Source organism: Girardinichthys multiradiatus, chromosome 14, assembly GCF_021462225.1.
Source record: "Girardinichthys multiradiatus isolate DD_20200921_A chromosome 14, DD_fGirMul_XY1, whole genome shotgun sequence".
In the NCBI taxonomy this organism is placed as follows: domain Eukaryota; kingdom Metazoa; phylum Chordata; class Actinopteri; order Cyprinodontiformes; family Goodeidae; genus Girardinichthys; species Girardinichthys multiradiatus.
The window spans coordinates 10,208,317-10,226,010 of NC_061807.1; the positions used below are offsets into that span (position 1 = coordinate 10,208,317).

The 17,694-nt window shown below is 37.9% G+C and overlaps 3 protein-coding genes across 5 annotated transcripts in view; 2 read left to right on the plus strand and 1 right to left on the minus strand.

Annotated features, from left to right (window-relative positions):
- The window catches only part of LOC124880821 (butyrophilin subfamily 1 member A1-like), a 32,206-nt gene extending 28,158 nt beyond the window's left edge, over window positions 1–4,048 (plus strand). For all 3 annotated transcript variants that reach the window (XM_047386177.1, XM_047386178.1, XM_047386179.1), the window contains one exon: window positions 1,327–4,048. In XM_047386177.1, the coding sequence (XP_047242133.1) occupies window positions 1,327–1,985 (659 nt within the window). In that variant the 3' untranslated portion in view covers window positions 1,986–4,048. The remainder of the gene's footprint in view (window positions 1–1,326) is intronic.
- LOC124880824 (gastrula zinc finger protein XlCGF57.1-like) overlaps window positions 1–17,694 on the minus strand; it is a 219,484-nt gene that overhangs the window by 111,344 nt on the left and 90,446 nt on the right. The gene's annotated exons all lie outside the window — the stretch shown is intronic.
- Window positions 6,681–14,629, plus strand: LOC124880826 (putative selection and upkeep of intraepithelial T-cells protein 1 homolog). The gene is made up of 6 exons (XM_047386186.1): window positions 6,681–6,817; window positions 9,942–10,298; window positions 11,316–11,529; window positions 11,819–11,883; window positions 12,345–12,461; window positions 13,085–14,629. The coding sequence occupies exons 1-6, from the start codon at window positions 6,769–6,771 to the stop codon at window positions 13,222–13,224; spliced, it is 942 nt and encodes a 313-aa protein (XP_047242142.1). The 5' UTR covers window positions 6,681–6,768; the 3' UTR covers window positions 13,225–14,629.

The window sequence follows — 17,694 nt, forward strand, 5'->3', positions numbered from 1 at the left end:
GTTTTTAGTGTTTGAGATATTTAAGGTTGAAGGGCTGCATGTTGGGACTTGTCGCTCAGATGGGAGGGGTTCGTCCTGTAACCGGTGGGTTGCCGGTTTGAACCCCCGCTCCATCCGTCTTAGTCGTTATGTCCCTGGGCTAGACACTTTATCCTCCTCGCCTGCTGATGGTGGTCAGAGGGCTCATTGGCGCTGATTGTATGGCAGGGCGGCTGTGACTACAATGTGGCTCACCACTGTCAGTGTGTGAATGTGTGTTTGAATGGGTGGATGACTGACTGTAGAGTAAAGCGCTATACAAGTGCAGCCCATTTACCATTCTACTCTGCAAAATCTATATGGACTGAAGATGGACATAGTATTACCATTTTGCCAAGGTGCAGAAAGGGATGCAAACTGTGACCCTAACATGAAAATTAATTGGGTCTGATATTCAGGAACAACCCAGGAACCACCAAGGCCGAAGCACACCATGAACAGTAACCTTGCACAGTGAAACTAGTCTCCATGCACTGAGACGGTACAGACTTAGCAGGAAGCCCTGTCTCATATATTCACACTTTCAAGTTTAGCTGAAACTTGCAGCTTGCACAATCGACAAGGCAAGTGCTTTTCCTTGTACCAATCAAGCACAGTAGTGGCAGTATCATGCCATGGAGCTGTTTTGGCTGTTTAATTGGATCTGGTAGACTGCAGAAAGTGGAAGGAAATCTTTAAAACAGCTGAAAAAATTAGTCAAAGAGGACAAATACTCCAAACACTTAATAATAAAACAAATTTTGATCAGGATAACATTAAATTCCTGGAATCAACTCCTAAATGTCTGCTCTCAACTATAAGTAGATTTATGCCAGGAAGCCAACCATTTTAAATGAGGTCTACCATTTTTGTTGAAATTCATTAGGGATTACAGTATATATGCTATACTCACAATAAACAAATAGGTACAACTAGATACTCTGCATGTGTCTGTTTTTATTCCTCGATTTAAACATGTTTCTTTCCAAGAGAGTTTCTCTAACACAACTCGATGTTGACATAAACCTCAAACAGAGGGAGAATTTAATAGGATGACTTAGAATGCACTTCAAATGTGTAACCAGCACTGCAGGAGCCTGAGCCTCTGAGAATAACTTTCAGTAAAAGACTGAATGATCCTAGACGAGAATAAATGTCTTTTCACTGGCCAATGAAATTAGACTCCACCTTTTGGATGACCGTCTATAAAGACTAAAGTTGCATAAATGTGATCAGATGCATCCTGAACTTAGTTTATCCTCTGAGTCTTGATCTAGTTGCTGACTGTTCCTGTTTGTGTCCCCACAGCTGGGAAGAAGCAGCTACCACAAAGGATTTCATCGGACCATGAATTAATGGATGTCACCTGCGAAAGCACGAACCTCCTGAACCCACCAAGTATGACTGATGGGGCTTACAATGCAGCAAACATAATTATCAAGACTCTGCGAACAGAGGTGGCTGAACTCAAGTCGGAGAACTTTAAAAAAGATGAGACTATCCTTAAACTGTTGGGGAAATTCCAGTCCACGACTGTTGTTACCGAGCACAACCCACTCAGACGTTCATCTGAATCCTCACTGGATTACCCACAGCACCTCATATCTTCAAACCACAACACACAAACCGGAAAGATACAAGGTCCTCTAACTCATCTGAACCTAGGTAACTTTTTTAAAATGATTGGTCTAAAACATGAAGACCAAAACCAAAGCGCCAGTCTTGGTCCTGGCCGTGGGAAACACAGAACTGTTCGTCAGCACAGCTGTCCAGCTCTGCTGGTTTTCTCTACCTCAGCAGCTGCAGTCTACAGCGACGAGAAAAGTGATTTCTGCTCCAGAATAACTCCCCAGACCAACCCTGGTATGAACACTTGCTTGGTTTCTCGCAGACATTCCTTAGGGCTTCCGCCATCTTTTCAGGCCAAACACAGGTACACTCCGCTGCCTCATTTACCAGAGCATTGAAAAGATTTCACTTAAAGCAAATAAGGGACACAAATCTTCATGCATAATTGGAGCTTTCCTCCTAAACAAGTTTAATGTAAGAAGGCTGTGTATTCCTTAGTACTTTCTGGAAATAAATCAGTTATAAACTCGCTAATTGTTAGGGATAGCTTTGTTTCAGTTTATAATATTAAAAAACAAAGCATAATGCAAAGTTAACCTAATAAAGATGGATAGGTAATAAGTTAAATGAGTTGTTGTTTCAAAAAAACATAAAAACCTGCAGTATTTGCAAAGTTTAGTGGGGCTGGAAAAACAGATAAGTTAAAAGGTCATTGATATTTCATCAGAAATGTATTTTGTATGTCTATTGAAGTTGTATTTAGTTTATTTTATTTTATTAATTCAATCCTGGTACGTTTGACAATGTCCCCTTTGGTGCAGTTGGCTGCAATGTTTCCAGATTTGCAATAATTAAGGTATTTGTGTAGTTTCCCCCTCTGTACAATTCACAATCAGTAATTCCAAAAAGCTCCAAATGCATGATTTGAGTTCTTCAAAGCCTAGTTACCCACGGTTACGCATTTACTGTATTTTATATCAATTTATCACGTCTACATGCGGTCAAATGATCAGATTCCTCAGATGTTTAAGTATTACACTCAGATTGCTCTTGCTGTAAGGGGCCTTTCCGCCAAAAGAACCCCTTTTCCAGCTTTAAAACTCCTTGATTTTAAGCCCCCTCATGGACTGACTGGTAAACTCAAAGTGGAAATTATATTCGTATTATTGTTTGCATGAATGAGACTGCACTGAATTGGTGATTAGTAAAACAGGGATCAGATTATTTTTATTTGCTTTTATTGTGTTGTTTATGTTTTGTGATTTTTTAATATGAAAAACACTAATTATCCTAAATGTCAGATCTGGGACATTTGCTATGAAGCAGGATTGATTATTGAGCTAACTTCAGGTGCAGTTCGGGATTTTCAGTTTCACCAAGCTGATTCACTTGTTAATTGGATCCACCACCATTGTAAACCTAACCTCCTCAAGACCAGTTTACGAAAGTGCCGTTTCTCATCCAACCACTGTCCTGAAAACAATGCAATACAATGGAAAGCACAATGGTGCGTGAACACACTCCTCTGCACATCATAGTCAACCAGAAAATCTTGGTGATATCTCACCAGCAATGATCATCATGCACTCAAAACATCCTGATTTCTCTACGGTTTGTTGAAGATTAAAAACGAACAACTTTGTTTAATTTAAATGTCTTCTCTTCTGCACTGAGGTAACAGGCTATAAGATGTACATTCAATGGTCATTTGTTATTGATTCGTATTATCCTGACAAACATTAACGTGCAAATTACATTTGTTCATTGATCTCTGTGTTAACATTAAGCTGCCGGTACCATAGTTTACTATGGGACCAGCTGTCTGAAAACACTGGTGAGCTGGGTGGGATTGTGGGAAAGCATTAATCCCTATGTTTGTCAATATGCTGGTAACTTGTTAAAAAATGGTATAATTGTGCTTTTATTTGAGTTGTATTCAGTTTGAAGTCGCTGTGCACTTATTTTTAGTTGGCAGAATATATATATTTTTTTTCTAAAGCACAGTCTTTTATTGAGACATGCTTAGTTTCTACACTGTGGAGCGGGCACATGGTTCCCCCTTCATTTTCTTCCCGTTTCTTGGTGGCATGTTCATGTGAAGCTGCTGTACTTTTTGTATTTGCTGCTTTAAAAATGGATATAGTTTATTAATACAAAATATTTGCTATATGTTAACTGTTACAAACATGCATTGTTCATTTATTCAGAGAAATGTGACCTTGTAACTTTTGGGTGGGGAACTCAACTCTATTTATCTAGGCCCAAATCTGTAAATAACTATTCTGTGTAAAATAGCTTTTTGAACGTCAAAAAAATATGGTATTTATTACAGGTTTTTACGCTCGGTCGACTGGGATCCGAGCTGAGTAGAGGTGTACATGTGGAGGCCGGGTCATATGGAGCTGCTGTACTACATTCCTTCTTGTTTTAAACAGAATAAACTGCCCAGTAAATATGTTTATTTGATTGTAATTTTCTTTAAACGTCAGACTAATGTGATGCATTGTAACTGTTTAATGTGCTGTTTAGATGGGGTTTAAAGGCTTCATTGTCCAATGATGCTGAAATGCTTCTGGTTAGCAAAGCTCTGCAACATTTTTTCAGCTTCTTTCTCTTTAAAGACACATGCTCTAACTGATCATTAAATGTTCATGAAACCTGAGCTTAAATCTTTACATTTAACTTAAGATTGATGTGGTTTTGTGGATCATGGTCATTTTATCTGCATGCTGCAGAGGGGCTTCTCCTTGAGTGACCAGGCTAACCGCTATGTCCTGGCACAAAGGAAGATGCTTTGACTTTCATGTCATTCATTTGAAAATAAATAGTAAATTCAAATGTGACTTAAATCTATCAAATCAGCACTATATGGCGTGTGCAAGTTGAGAATGTAAGTGTTGTAGGGTGCAAACACAACTAAACTGAGAAACATAGTATTATACCAACAGAGGAGAGGAGAGACACGTTGACTTGTATTGAGGCTTTAAACGACGAAGGGTTTAATATTGTCCTCAGTTGTTCCATGTCACAATATGCAGTTGTGCAAGACAAAAATGGAGGACAAATGAGAAATTATGTCAACGATCCCTATTATTAAAGAAGAAAACTAAAAAAACAGTTTCCTAAAGTTACTATAAGGTAGATGCAAGATAACTTGTCAGGTCTTATGTGTCAGATTGTCAGTTGTTAAATTATGGTAATTATTCTTATATGAATAAACCATTTAAATTTATATTACAGTCACATCATGGTGTTGACTCAGTTTTCAAAAATGCAGGGATAGGAAAGTTGAACCTGATGAAACTCGGACCGAAACTGGACCGACCAGTTTTCTCCATCCATGCAGCTGCACTCTGCACTGGAAGACTCAGGGAGAAATGAGTGCACATAAAAAAAAAAAACAATACCACTAGCATGTAATACAAACTGAAACATGTCAATCCAAAATAAAATTGTGGCAAAGTAAAAATGCAAAATAAAATACAAATCTATTAGTTCTAGGGCCTGCTTAGAAACATTGGTGAAACACACATGAATGTCAAACGGGCATGTATGTGTCAGGATTAGTGCAGGACCCCGGAATGCAGACGAGCAGGCAGCATGATGGTAAGTGAACAAATTTAATCTTTTGAAAAACACAAAAACTCACTCACAGGTGGAGGCAGAAGCAGGCAGGGAAAAACAGGCTTGGCGTGAACAAAACAATAAACGATAGGCATAGCATGATTTGAAAAACAAGACAAGAGCATGATCGAGAAAATGTTTCCACGAGGATTAAACAGAACTGAGGTGTATATATGGAGCGTAACCAGGTGAAGCAAAGAGACAGATTTGCTTAGTGCAGGTGAACCTAATAAAGTTGATTAACAGACAGGAGAGAACAAAACGTGACTGGAGCAAAACATAAACTCTTGAATGCAAAACTAATAGAAACAGAACTAGAAAAACATGAAACTAAAGCATAACCAAACTTCTCAACCAAACTTGACAAAACATGAACTAGAAGACAAAAACTAAAGCTTGGCCAGGAAAATAATAAACAGAAGCATGATTCAAAACTTCAACTGTGAATAAGACCAACAAAAACCCCAAAACACCCACAAATCCTAACAGTATGATGTAAAAAGCCTAGTCATGGTTTTACTGTGTGGAGTGCTGCTTTATAAAAAAGCACATGGCCATATCAATACATACATAACTCAGACTCAAAATTAACTTTGTTACATGTCCAGTGCCCAGACCTAAATCCTATAGGAAAACACTGAGATGAGCTGAAGAGAGCATAGGACTCAGGACTCTGAAGCTTCTAGATATTGTGCAAAGAGGAATGGACAAAGAACCCTGTCTCTGTATGATCCAATCTTGTGAAATGCTATGTGTCTTCCTGTTGGGGGAGTGGTGGCCAGTGGTCAGAGAGCAGGATGTTTACCTCCTGGAGAGGCCACAAGTTCCAGGTTTACAACAGCCTGCCAATCTGGGTCCCTGATCAATACCCTTAGGCCCAGAATGCTCCACAACAGCCCACTGCTCTCTAAGGGATGGGTTAACTGCAGAAGACGAATTTTGTTGCATTTTGTTGGGCCCCGATAAAGGTGATTATTACTAGTATTATTTGTTAATAGAAAAGGGACATATAAATCAGTCTTCTTTCGGCGTTGCAACTCATTTTTATCTTATACTTTACACGCCGTGGTAAATCAGAGAGACCGATTCGGGATTCCAATACGTTCATGAAAAAAAACGTTAAAACGTAAACGCAAACATGAGAAAACAATAAATAAAGCTGTTTGAAATTAAAAAAATGTTGCCAGATTTACATTTAATTTCAATTTTAACCCATCCGTAACTTTATAAAACGCTTGGAGTGCATCTAGTGAAACCATCAGATGATAGAAACCTCACAGCTTTACGTCAATAAATAAGCAATCAGTGGAGATAATTGAAGAAATTAATGTTTATTTTGACTTAAAACTACATTTTCTACGATGTTTTGATGACCTGTAATGAATTTTTCGGAGTTTTCCATGAACGCAACGTTAAATAGCTTCCTGTAGAGGAGAATAAGGAAGTTAATGAGAGTGAAACCAGGTATTAAAAATTTGTTGCGAATTAAAAAGCGGACGAGGAGAAATGTTTTTTATCTCCTGAAATCAGAGGAAATTATCTAAGTATTAAAACCTGATGATGTATTTACGTTGTTTCCTGTTGATCGGGGCGCTCTTATTCAAAGGTATGCAATAATATATTTAGATTATTTTCAGTAGTTTCGGAGACCTTCCAGCTCATTACTACACGTTCTGTTCTGACGATGGGATATTTGTCCTCAAAATAGGATTAAAGAAGCGAGTCAGTCTGTAAAAAGCGTCACCTTTGGTAATGAAACAATGAATGAACTGAATCGATTCCTTTGATTGCAGCGAACCAAACAGTTCTTCATGTGTTTATTTGTGAACGTTTATTTACTTACATTAAGTTTGATAAGAACAAAGAACTGTACTTCCAGGAGTTAGAGAATGAGAGGAAGCTTGATTGTCAGAAAATGGCCATTATTATTGATTATTGATATATCAGGATTGAAATAAACATGCTTTTGATTGTTTTTTGTTCTATAATAATTTATGGCTGTTACATTTTGTGAATGTATAAAATTTGATTCCATTCTGTGATATATGTTGGTAAACTTGCACTGATAATCTTATTAATAATAGCAGAAACTACCTCCACTATCATTAGACCATTACAGCAGCTTGTGTTGACAGTTTATTAAAATAATGTTGTGCACAGACCTCTGAGGTCAGCCAGGGTTGGAACAAACTAATGTTCTGTAGCATAAAGCTACTGTGACTCAGAGGGTGAAGTTGTTGTCTTTCTTCCTTCTGCCACATGTCAGTGTGCCCATGGGCAGGGCACTCAACTCCATGTTGCCTAACAACCTGGGTATTGTGTATGAATGTGTGCACATTTGTTAGTGGGACTGGGAGAATGTGGCTAAGTGTAAATCGATCTAAGTGTCCGATATGACTAGAAAAACACTATATAAATTTAGCCCATTTACATCAGCCTGTATTTACATTTTTCTCATGTAGCAAAGTGAATATATTTATTATTTTCACAACAAAGCAGGAGCTTCCCCTTGTCCCTGAGCACCAAATATAATAAGATCTCAGGTTGCTGTTTGTTTGTTTAGTATAATTGCAAAAATAAAGACATGTATATGATAGGACTGCTTTGTCAGCAATAAGAAACTTACCCTCCATGTTTTTTGAGGGCGGGGTGGAGGTATTATGGCGGTTATGAGAAGATTTATTTTGGTCTTGAGATTGAGTTGTGAGAAGCCCATATATACTGTATCTATTCACCCACTAAAGTATGACATATCATCAACAACAATACAATATAGCATATCCAGGCCCATGTTAGATTCACATTTTTGCCAGCTAAACCTTTACACTGAACCTTTATTTCCTCCAAATCTTCTTATTTAAAGTCAATCAATTTAACATGTTTGACTTCCATTGATTCAGCATTGGCCTAAGGTGTTTATCATATTAACATATTTCTGAAACTCTCAAATATATTAAAGCTGGCTGTTGTTAATGTGTGCTTTAAAGAAGTTTCTCCGTTTTTTAGTCAGTGTGCTATGAAGCCTGACATCCTGAGCCGCTTTGCTCACATAGTTAGCTTCATATTATGTTTCCCTCCATGTATATTGAAACATTTATTCTTCATAACTTTCCTAATGACTTAAGTCTAAAATATAGGTTGCATGACCAGTTTGAATCAGAAAAAATCTCTTTGATTTGACATTCATTATAACCACACAAATGTTTGTTAATTTCATGCTTTCAATTTCAATTTTTATTTGAGGATGGGAATGGCCTAGATGGGCATCATCTACTGTAAATGCAACCATATTTTGCAGCACATCAGCCTCTGTGTCATTGTTTTGTACCAGACTGTGAAATCAGCAGAGGACAGTGGAATATACTGACTGCTGTCCAGAAGGCCACTATTGACACCCTCAAGCAAGAGGGTAAGACACAGAAAGAAATTTCTGAACAAATAGGCTGTTCCCAGAGTGCTGTATCAAGGCACCTAAGTGGGAAGTCTGTGGGAAGGAAAAAGTGTGGCAGAAAACGCTGCACAACGAGAAGAGGTGACCGGACCCTGAGGAAGATTGTGGAGAAGGGCCGATTCCAGACCTTGGGGGACCTGCGGAAGCAGTGGACTGAGTCTGGAGTAGAAACATCCAGAGCCACCGTGCACAGGCGTGTGCAGGAAATGGGCTACAGGTGCCGCATTCCCCAGACCTGGGCTACAGAGAAGCAGCACTGGACTGTTGCTCAGTTGTCCAAAGTACTTTTTTCGGTTGAAAGCAAATTCTGCATGTCAGACTGGGGAGAAGGAAATGCCAAAATGCCAGAGGTCCAGTATCAAGTACCCACAGTCAGTGATGGTCTGGGGTGCCGTGTCAGCTGCTGGTGTTGGTAAAAGGTCCAAACCCAAGCAGTAGTTCCTATGATTTCCCAAGTATAAACACTAAAAACAGTAAAATGGGAAATAAAAATCCATGTAGCACCTTTCCAGTCATATTAACAACTTAAACCATTTTACACAAGAACTATATCCACAAATGTGCATACATTCAAATACCAGTACCCAGATTGGTAGTCATGTGGGGTTAAGTGCCTTCCCCAGGGGCACATTGAAATGTGTAGGGTTAAAAAATACACATAACTGGCCTTGGGCATCCATTACATGGATGTGTAGGATAACAAGAGATTACTGCAATACCCCACTGAGCTGTGACTTTAAAAAAAAACATAGCTGGCAGTGCAGGACGACCGGCGTGGGTCGGCATTGACAGCAGCACTGCTCATCAAATCTGCATTGGACGTTTCTCCATAACGTTCTTTTCAAAAACAAAATGGCAGGTGAACGCTGAAACGATACAATAAAAGACAGTAAAACAGTGTAAATGGAGTGTGAACTTGTTTTTCTACACATTTTAATTTAAAAATGCAAATAGAAAATTATTTATACCTTCCTCAATAATCAATAGAAAAATCTTTGTTGGGATCACAGCGATCAAACCCCCATTGGTGATGAGCTCCAAACTGGAAGGCATCCTTGACATTACCCTAATCTTTAGTTCCCTCCACAGATTTCCTATTAAATTTGAATCATGATATTGACTGAGCTACTCAAATGATGCAATCACCAAGTGTTGCTTTTATTTTGTTTTAAAATGATGACACGAGCCATGTGAAATTTTTATTACAGTAAAATTTAAATCCATTTTCTACAACTCCCTCTTCCTAATGATGCTGGTTTTCCATCCTCATGTTTTGCAGGTGATTCTTCTACACATGCTCAGTCTAAACAGGTCGATGCCGTTGCTGGTGGGAACATCATCCTGCCCTGCATGTTGAAAACTCCAGCTAGTAAAGATATTCAGACGGTGGAATGGTCCAAAGTGGTCGAAGGGCGGAAGCCAGCTATTGTCTTCTTGTACCGCCATGGTTGTGAGACCTTTGCAATGAAGGATCCCGACTTTGAGTACCGTTCAAGCCTCATCATGAGAGAGCTGCAAAATGGGAACTTCTCACTAAGGATCTCCAATGTGAAGCTGTCTGATACAGGAACGTACCAGTGTTTGATGATCCAAAATAACGGAACCAAAGAGGAAACAGAAGTGGAGTTGGTTGTTGGTATGTTTCTTTCAGTTACGTTTTTCTTTCTGTTCCAATCATTTAATGTTGGAGTGGGTTAACCCAGAGCTGTAAGAACGTAACATTTTATTCTTTTCGCACTTTTTAAAATCAAGGTTACAAAAGGCTTGATGCATGATATACACAAAGACAAGGAATGTAAAGGGTTGAAATGTCTATGCTGTAAGCAGGAGACCAATCTTTTATTGTTTTTTACATGAAAAAGAGAATTTTCATCTGATTCTTGAATTTGGTTACAAGGCAGCAAAGGGACATGAGAACTTAGATAATATGAACCCAGGATTTTCCCTTCAAAGAAACTCTCCTCAGGTGTCGAAACACACACCTCAAAACTCTCAGAAGTAAAAAGAACTCAGTCATACATAAGAATACAATATGTACAGATTTACGTGAACAGTTCAGTCGTTGCTTTGTGTGGTGTCCTGAAAGGATTTTCATGGTAGTTACTGAATTCAAGCGCGTTTTTCTTTTTTGAGTGAAGAAAAATGTAGAATGTGTAAACTACATTTATTTGATTTATTTCCCTACACTCATTAGGTTCCACTGGTAAAAAATATCTAACATATCTTTACCTTGAGTGTATTTGTTCAGTGAGGGAAGATTCAGCCTTGAGAACATTTTTACCAAACCAAAGGTGCCGCAAATATCAGCATCCGTTTTAAAACTTACCGATTAACTGGAACTGAAACATTGTTTTTTAAGTTTTGATTTCCATTAGTAAGGTTATGGTCTGGAAACGTTTAATTGGTAATCCATGCCTGCCCGATTTTCTGGGGTAGAACTATGAGGAGAAACAGAGTCCCTTTCTCCAAGGCAATCTTCAAAACGGTAAAGCGCGAAGACGTAACAATTGGTAAAGTAGATGTGTGTTCATATTAGGAAAGTAGCCACAAGAAAATACCTTCTTGTCTAAAGTAAACGGTGCTAAGTTTAGCATGAATGTCAAAATGATTTTAGACATTTACTGATTTTCATTAACAATTCCTCTCTCCACAGCGTCATTATCTGATCCGACGCTTTCAGTGGTCTCTGCTGATAGCAGCGGAGTGACTGTTGAGTGTGAGGCCCTCTGCTGGATGCCAGCACCACTGATGACAGTTCTGGACGAAGACGGAAACAGACTCACTGATGAAGAGCCGAAACAAGAAAAAGACCCTAAGGGATGTTACAACACAAAGCAAAATGTCATTCTAAATAATCCAGTAAGCAGGTAAGTTAACTTTAGAATCTCATTCTGATCCCAATATTCTTTGTGGTGTTTGAACAAGTTGGTAATGTGATCAACAGTTATTAAAATTTTACAGCAGTATTATTTCACTTCAAGAATGAAACCATGTTTTGGTTGAATCATGATTTCAATTACACTAATTTCAGTAAATGTGTGTAAGATCCACTTAAACGTCTACAAATTGACTGCACAACTGTCCTTGCTTTGTAAATATGGACATTTACCCGATTAAAGCAGCTCATTTTGTATCATATGATATGATTCATCACAGGGTTGTGTGCAGAGTCGACCAGCAGCAGAGGAATCAAAGCAAGACGGTGAAAATACTTCTTCCAGGTACAAATCTCGGATAGTTTCACTAAATCTGATTCCCAACTCAGTTAATCAGTGATTTCATTTACATGAAGCTGAATGATACCAACTTAATAAAGCTTGTGCTTTAAACATGCTTAGAAAATAGTTTTGATTTTATTTATTTTTGTTTTTAAAATGAAAACAAACATGCTGAACGTATAAAGGTGATGCCATACAGTATGTAGTGCAGCTTTTTGTTATAATATACAGTCAAGCAGTTGCTGTCAACAGATATTATTCCTGTTTTTCACAATTAGATGGCAAACTTGGCTGTTTGACATAATGATGGAGGAGATAATACATTACCATTTACTGATATCTGTAACCTGTTACTTGACCAAAGATGAAAGAAGCAGGAAAAAAGTGTATACCAGTTCAGTAAGAAATAAAATTGGAATATATTTAGAGCTGATATCATAACACAACGTGTCCTCTCATTCCAGATTTCTGGAAGGATTCCTACGTTAGAGCCATATGTCTCTCAGTGGCAGGAGCAACTTTAGTTTGCATCTCAGTGTTTAGCCTGTATATCGGCTTGAGCAAGAAATGTTCCAGGACTGGTAAGTTATCATTTTAAATAATCATATAATATAATATAATATAATATAGCTACAATCAAAATAAACATGTGAATACTTGAAGATGTTAATTATAAGCAATTTTTATCTGCACTTTTGAACCATCTGAAATCTGGTTTAAAACATCTGAAAGACATGAGTCTCAATATGTTTAAGGCATAAACTGATGGAATATAAATGGTTTCCGTTGTCTCTATGCAGTTTGAAAGTATCAGTTAATGTTACTCTTTGTAGCCTTGAGGTCTTCTGTGTTTTAGTAGGATCTGTTAATGGTTGGTAAATGCATGTGATGATTTAAATAGAAAAGGTTCATTAGCAATCAAAATTATTTGTTTCAAGTATTGAGTTTTTATCAATAACAAAGATGAAAATACTTTGCACAATATTCTGCTCTTTATGTTGAAACGTAGCTGAGACATCTGTAATATTAACCATTTTATTACTTATTTAGTGAGGAATATAATGAGGCGGGGACTCTGCTTCCTTAACTGCACTATGGCTTCTTGTTTCCTTTTTACTATCGTTTAACTTTTGTTCTGTGATTACTATCCTCTCAAAATTAGATTATCTGTTAAACGCTGACGATCTTGAATTTATTCACACAGATGAAGGAGAGCAATCACAGACGACAATCAAATCAGACCAAAACAAGAAAAGCAACTCTCATGAAATGAATTCCCTTCTCAACCAGCAGAGTGTGACTGAAAACACACAAAACAGCATGACTGAGAAACTGAATAAGTAGGTTGATGGTCTATAGATCATCTCTGGACTTACCTCACCTCCTCACTAAGAGGTCTTTCTGTCGTCTCCTCGCTCAGAGTCGCTCTCAGCAGCGAAGTGAATCACTCTTAAGCTCGGACTCCCTGGCAGGACTTTTAAGGCTAAGTTAGAATATCTACCTATGTGAAAAACTACTGAGTGATAACTGTATTTATGATGAAGGATCAGTGTAGTGACAGTCCACACCAATTTTTCCAAACATTTTTCCTTCTGCTCCTTTTCAGTCAAGCCCAAAGGAAAAAAGGGATAATTAAGTAAGCCAGAGGAATCTACCTTCAGTTTTTAAGAGCAGGTGTGCTGCATGTTTTAAATGCGTCGCTGCCTCAGCACATCTGACTAAAATCTTTGAATTGTCATGTAGTTCTTTAGAGGACTTTTAATAAAGCGTTATTTTATTGAACACCGTAAAACCAGGGAAAACATAGACGATATCTGCCCTATAGGACGATTGGATATCACTGGTAAATGCTAGAGGAAATCAATGAATTTCAAAACCTAACTGAGCTTTGTCTTTTTAAAATATATTATGAAGAAAACACAAAACAGTTTCTACTTAAAAAAATGATATTAAGATAGCAGCTATCAAATTTTTTTTTCTCGATTTATTTCTAAGGGAACATTTGCTTCTTACACTTCAGCCTGGTTGACTTTTTTTAAAAAGCAAAATTGATAATATTTATTTCTGGGAAATGTTCAAGCTGCAGATGGATATTTATCTTTTTATACTTTTCTTTACACTACAGTGTCTTGCAGAGTGCTGTCTACCATCATTTTTATACACAAGTATAAGAAAAATTAAAGCATTAATATTGTGTTACAACATTATCTGATGTGTTGCGTATATCCAGGAACGAATCTGAATTTCCAAGTTTTTCACAATTTAAATATTAAAGGCCAGGTTACATCCAGAATTTAAAACTTACGTTGGAACTTTATGAGTGTATCAATTAATTTTAGAAAATGTTTGAAAGACTCCTCCTCTCGCCCAATGTGCTCGCTGGAGACCCCTCCCCCCCTTCAAGTATTACTAATGTTAGCTACAATAAACTAACTGAGAAGAACCTGGCAGACTGGTGCTCCACCCCTGCATCTGCCCATGGATACTTCTCGATTTACCTCTCTATTTAAAAATGTCTGTTTTTTATTTAAATTGTTGATGTTTATTTCATTTTAATAATGTATTTCTGTGAATTCATGTTGTTGCTAATTGTATGTGATCCTGTGTGTTAAATTGTTGACTTTTGGTACATTCTGCTCCTTGAGCTAAAGCTGTTCAGGTATTTTTTTCCAACCACTCACAAATGTAAGTGAACAGGAACAAATAAAATAAACACATTTTCCAAAGTCTTCATGTGCAAAGGCTAAGGTCCTCGATTCCTGGGTTTGATTCCTGGTCTGAGACCGTTTGATGCATGTCTTCTCCTTCTCTCTCCTGCGTCTTTCCTGTCAAACTGCTGTTCAATAAAGGCCATTAATCACAAGAAAATCTTACCTCGAAGAAAATGTATCCATCCTCCCTACTGCAAAAAAATTAATGTTTTTCTTTATCTTAAAACCTAAAAAAAAAACAAAAATGGTGGTTCATTTAAAATGACAATGAATTTCCAATATTTTTTCAAAGATTTACTGTTGTCTTTTTTCAAAAGACATTGTAATATTAGCTGTTTTGAATGTCTTATTTAGCTGGACTGAGGAAAAATGGCTCTTCGAATAATAGAGCCTGCAGATCTCTTACCTAAACTGTTTAATGTCTCCCCGCTCTCTGCTATGAAGCAAATTCAACCTGTCTGGGTATTCCTAAAGAGATCCAGTATAACTAAAACTGACACTGAAGATTGCATAACTGGTACTGTGATGCTGGTTATCAACCTCCTCAGTCAAGCAAGGGTTTCTGACTATGTGTGGAGCTGCAACAAAGTAAAAATTGAGCTGAAATAAAGAAGAGCTGAGTTTGACAACAAAAAAAAACATCTGGCAGATACATCAAGTAATCTTAATAATTTTATGATTCAATCTTTATTGAGAAAAATGTTTATGGCATGTCTGTTTCGATGTGTTTCTGGTCCATCATACCGGATTTAAATGGCTAAATTTCCTCCTCTGCATCCAGTCAGGTTCTCCAGAGTCCTGCTATTGGCCTAATTATTAGATTCAGATGTACTGAGGCAGCGACACATCTAAAAGTTGCAGGACATTGGCCCTCGAGGACTGGAGTTTAACACCTTTGGTCTAAGTGGTCTCCCAGTCTGATTAGGTAGGCTACACCAGTGTTTTTCAACCTTGGTCCTCAAGGCAAACTGCCCTGCATGTTTTTGATGTTTTCCGAGGCCAGGAACATGTATGGGATTACCATGGGTGCACACATAACATAACTGTTGGAAAACACATGACCACTGAATGATATGCAGTATTATGACTTAAAGTAATTAAGTCAACAGTTTTGCCTCAATATTTTTTTGTAATAGAATCAATTAAGAAATCATTTTAGCCCTACAGAAGTATAACCACTGAAAGCAATGCGGTAAAGTACAGTTTGATTGAAAATGTTACGTCACTGAAATTATCTTCATAGAAGCTGCACCTGGCCTGAATCTGTGTTTAGCTGTGGCACCTTCCTGGAGGGGGACAGTGGCCAAGCTGCTGCTGCCAACAACTTATTGCTCTACCCATGATACACTTGGCGCCATCTCTTAGTGTTTTTCTCTGTCTCTCTCCTAGACATAGCTACTGGTGGAGCTTCTACTGTGACTAACTGTATGTGCTCTCTTTCATCCTCTAGACTTGTAAACTGGCTCAGAGTTCATCTACTTAGCTGTCTTTCTCTCCTAGATGAAGCCACTAATGACTTACAACCATTAATGTTTCAAGTTTCCTTACCATAGAAAGTACTCCTGGATCAGTGCTTCTGTGTTCTTTTTTTTGTCTCTGCTCTGTTCTCTCAAACCCCCAGTCGGTGGGGCAGATGGCCGCTCACACTGAGCCTGGTTCTGGTTCTGCTGGAGGTTTCCTCCTGTTAAAGGGGAGTTTTCCTCTCGACTGTCGCTACATGCATGCTCAGTTGGAGGGATTGCTGAAAAGTCAACACCACAATGAAAGTGACTGTCCACTGTCTCTACATGCTCATCCAGGAGGAGTGAATGCTGCAAGTCACTAACTGGATGCAATCTGCTGGGTTTCCTTTTGATAGAAAACTTTTTAACCAATGTTAATATTACACTGAATTTGACTGCACGGTTTTATAGTTAGATTCAAGTGAAATGTATGTAGTTGACTTGGAAACCCTATGATTCGACGTGTTGTGAATTACCACAATAGAAATAAACTGAATTGAAATCTTAAAACACATTGGATGCATATTAAGTATTCTTCTTTTTAGGTATACCGCATTGGGCCAAAAAACTCATAGTGTCTAAGATGGAAAGACCATAAGAAAAGCTCAGAGCCCAGCTGTAAGAGTCAGAGAACCTGCCAAAGTAATCTACGTCTGCTGAACCTTTTATCTTCTGGCAGATCAAACACTTTGTCTTTCCAGAATTTGCACGTATCATAAGTCCTATTTTATTAAGAAGTTCTGAAACTTTTTATAAAAGTTTTACTAAGCCGAGGATGTTGAATCACTAGTGCCATCCGACATGATGGGCAGTTTGTTAAAGAAACAGGAGCAAGAAAAACTGAGCGGATCTAGAATTTCATAGACTTAAATGAAATGCTGTCCGAATCAAAAAGGAAGAACACATCAAAATTTAGACATTTTAAATTGGTCTAAAATGAAAGCATGGCTGAGTATGAAACCAGCAGATGGACAGAAAAAGAAAGTTGGGTTGATGAGCAACAATGATACAGAACTTCCACAGGATGTGGATGCTAACAGGAGAAATGATGCTTGAAGATAAAATTAAAACACAAAATCTGGAATGGCCAGAGTGAAAGTCAAGAGGCAGGAATGCATGTGTCCTGACTGCTGAGAAAGTAGATGTCAATTTCAAACAAACCAACACTAGGGACCGCCAATGGATGAAAAATGAAATCTTTCAAATTCATTATTAATTGGTTGAGCTCATAACCAAAAACTGAAGACAGGTGCTTATAAAGATATCCATTGATACATGATGCAGAATGAGCTGTCTCCATGAAATGTTTTATGTTTGACTTTAGAAGACACCTTGAGACCATGTCAGATTTGTTGTGTTCTGTTGCTGGATCTGTCGTTCACAGCTGGAACCCTAAATGGATTGCATGATTAATGAAGCTGTTAATCATTAAAGTGTATTTTCAGACGCTATATTGCTAAAAGCTTTTGCCTGTCTACTTTTACATGTACATTAGCATTGATAACATCCTATTTTAACCTATAAAGATTCAATTTGTTGATGGACCCACTGTTGCCAGTGAAAGCAACTTTAACCATTCTGTGAAAATCAGGGGTATGAGT

What these genes read in the sequence shown, in the direction of transcription:
- LOC124880826 (XM_047386186.1), top strand. Translation starts at nt 6,769, where the DNA reads ATGATGTATTTACGTTGTTTCCTGTTGATCGGGGCGCTCTTATTCAAA. An exon ending in CGGGGCGCTCTTATTCAAAG is followed by an intron (nt 6,818 to 9,941) that starts GTATGCAATAAT and finishes CATGTTTTGCAG; the next exon opens with GTGATTCTTCTACACATGCT. An exon ending in GGTGAAAATACTTCTTCCAG is followed by an intron (nt 11,884 to 12,344) that starts GTACAAATCTCG and finishes CTCTCATTCCAG; the next exon opens with ATTTCTGGAAGGATTCCTAC.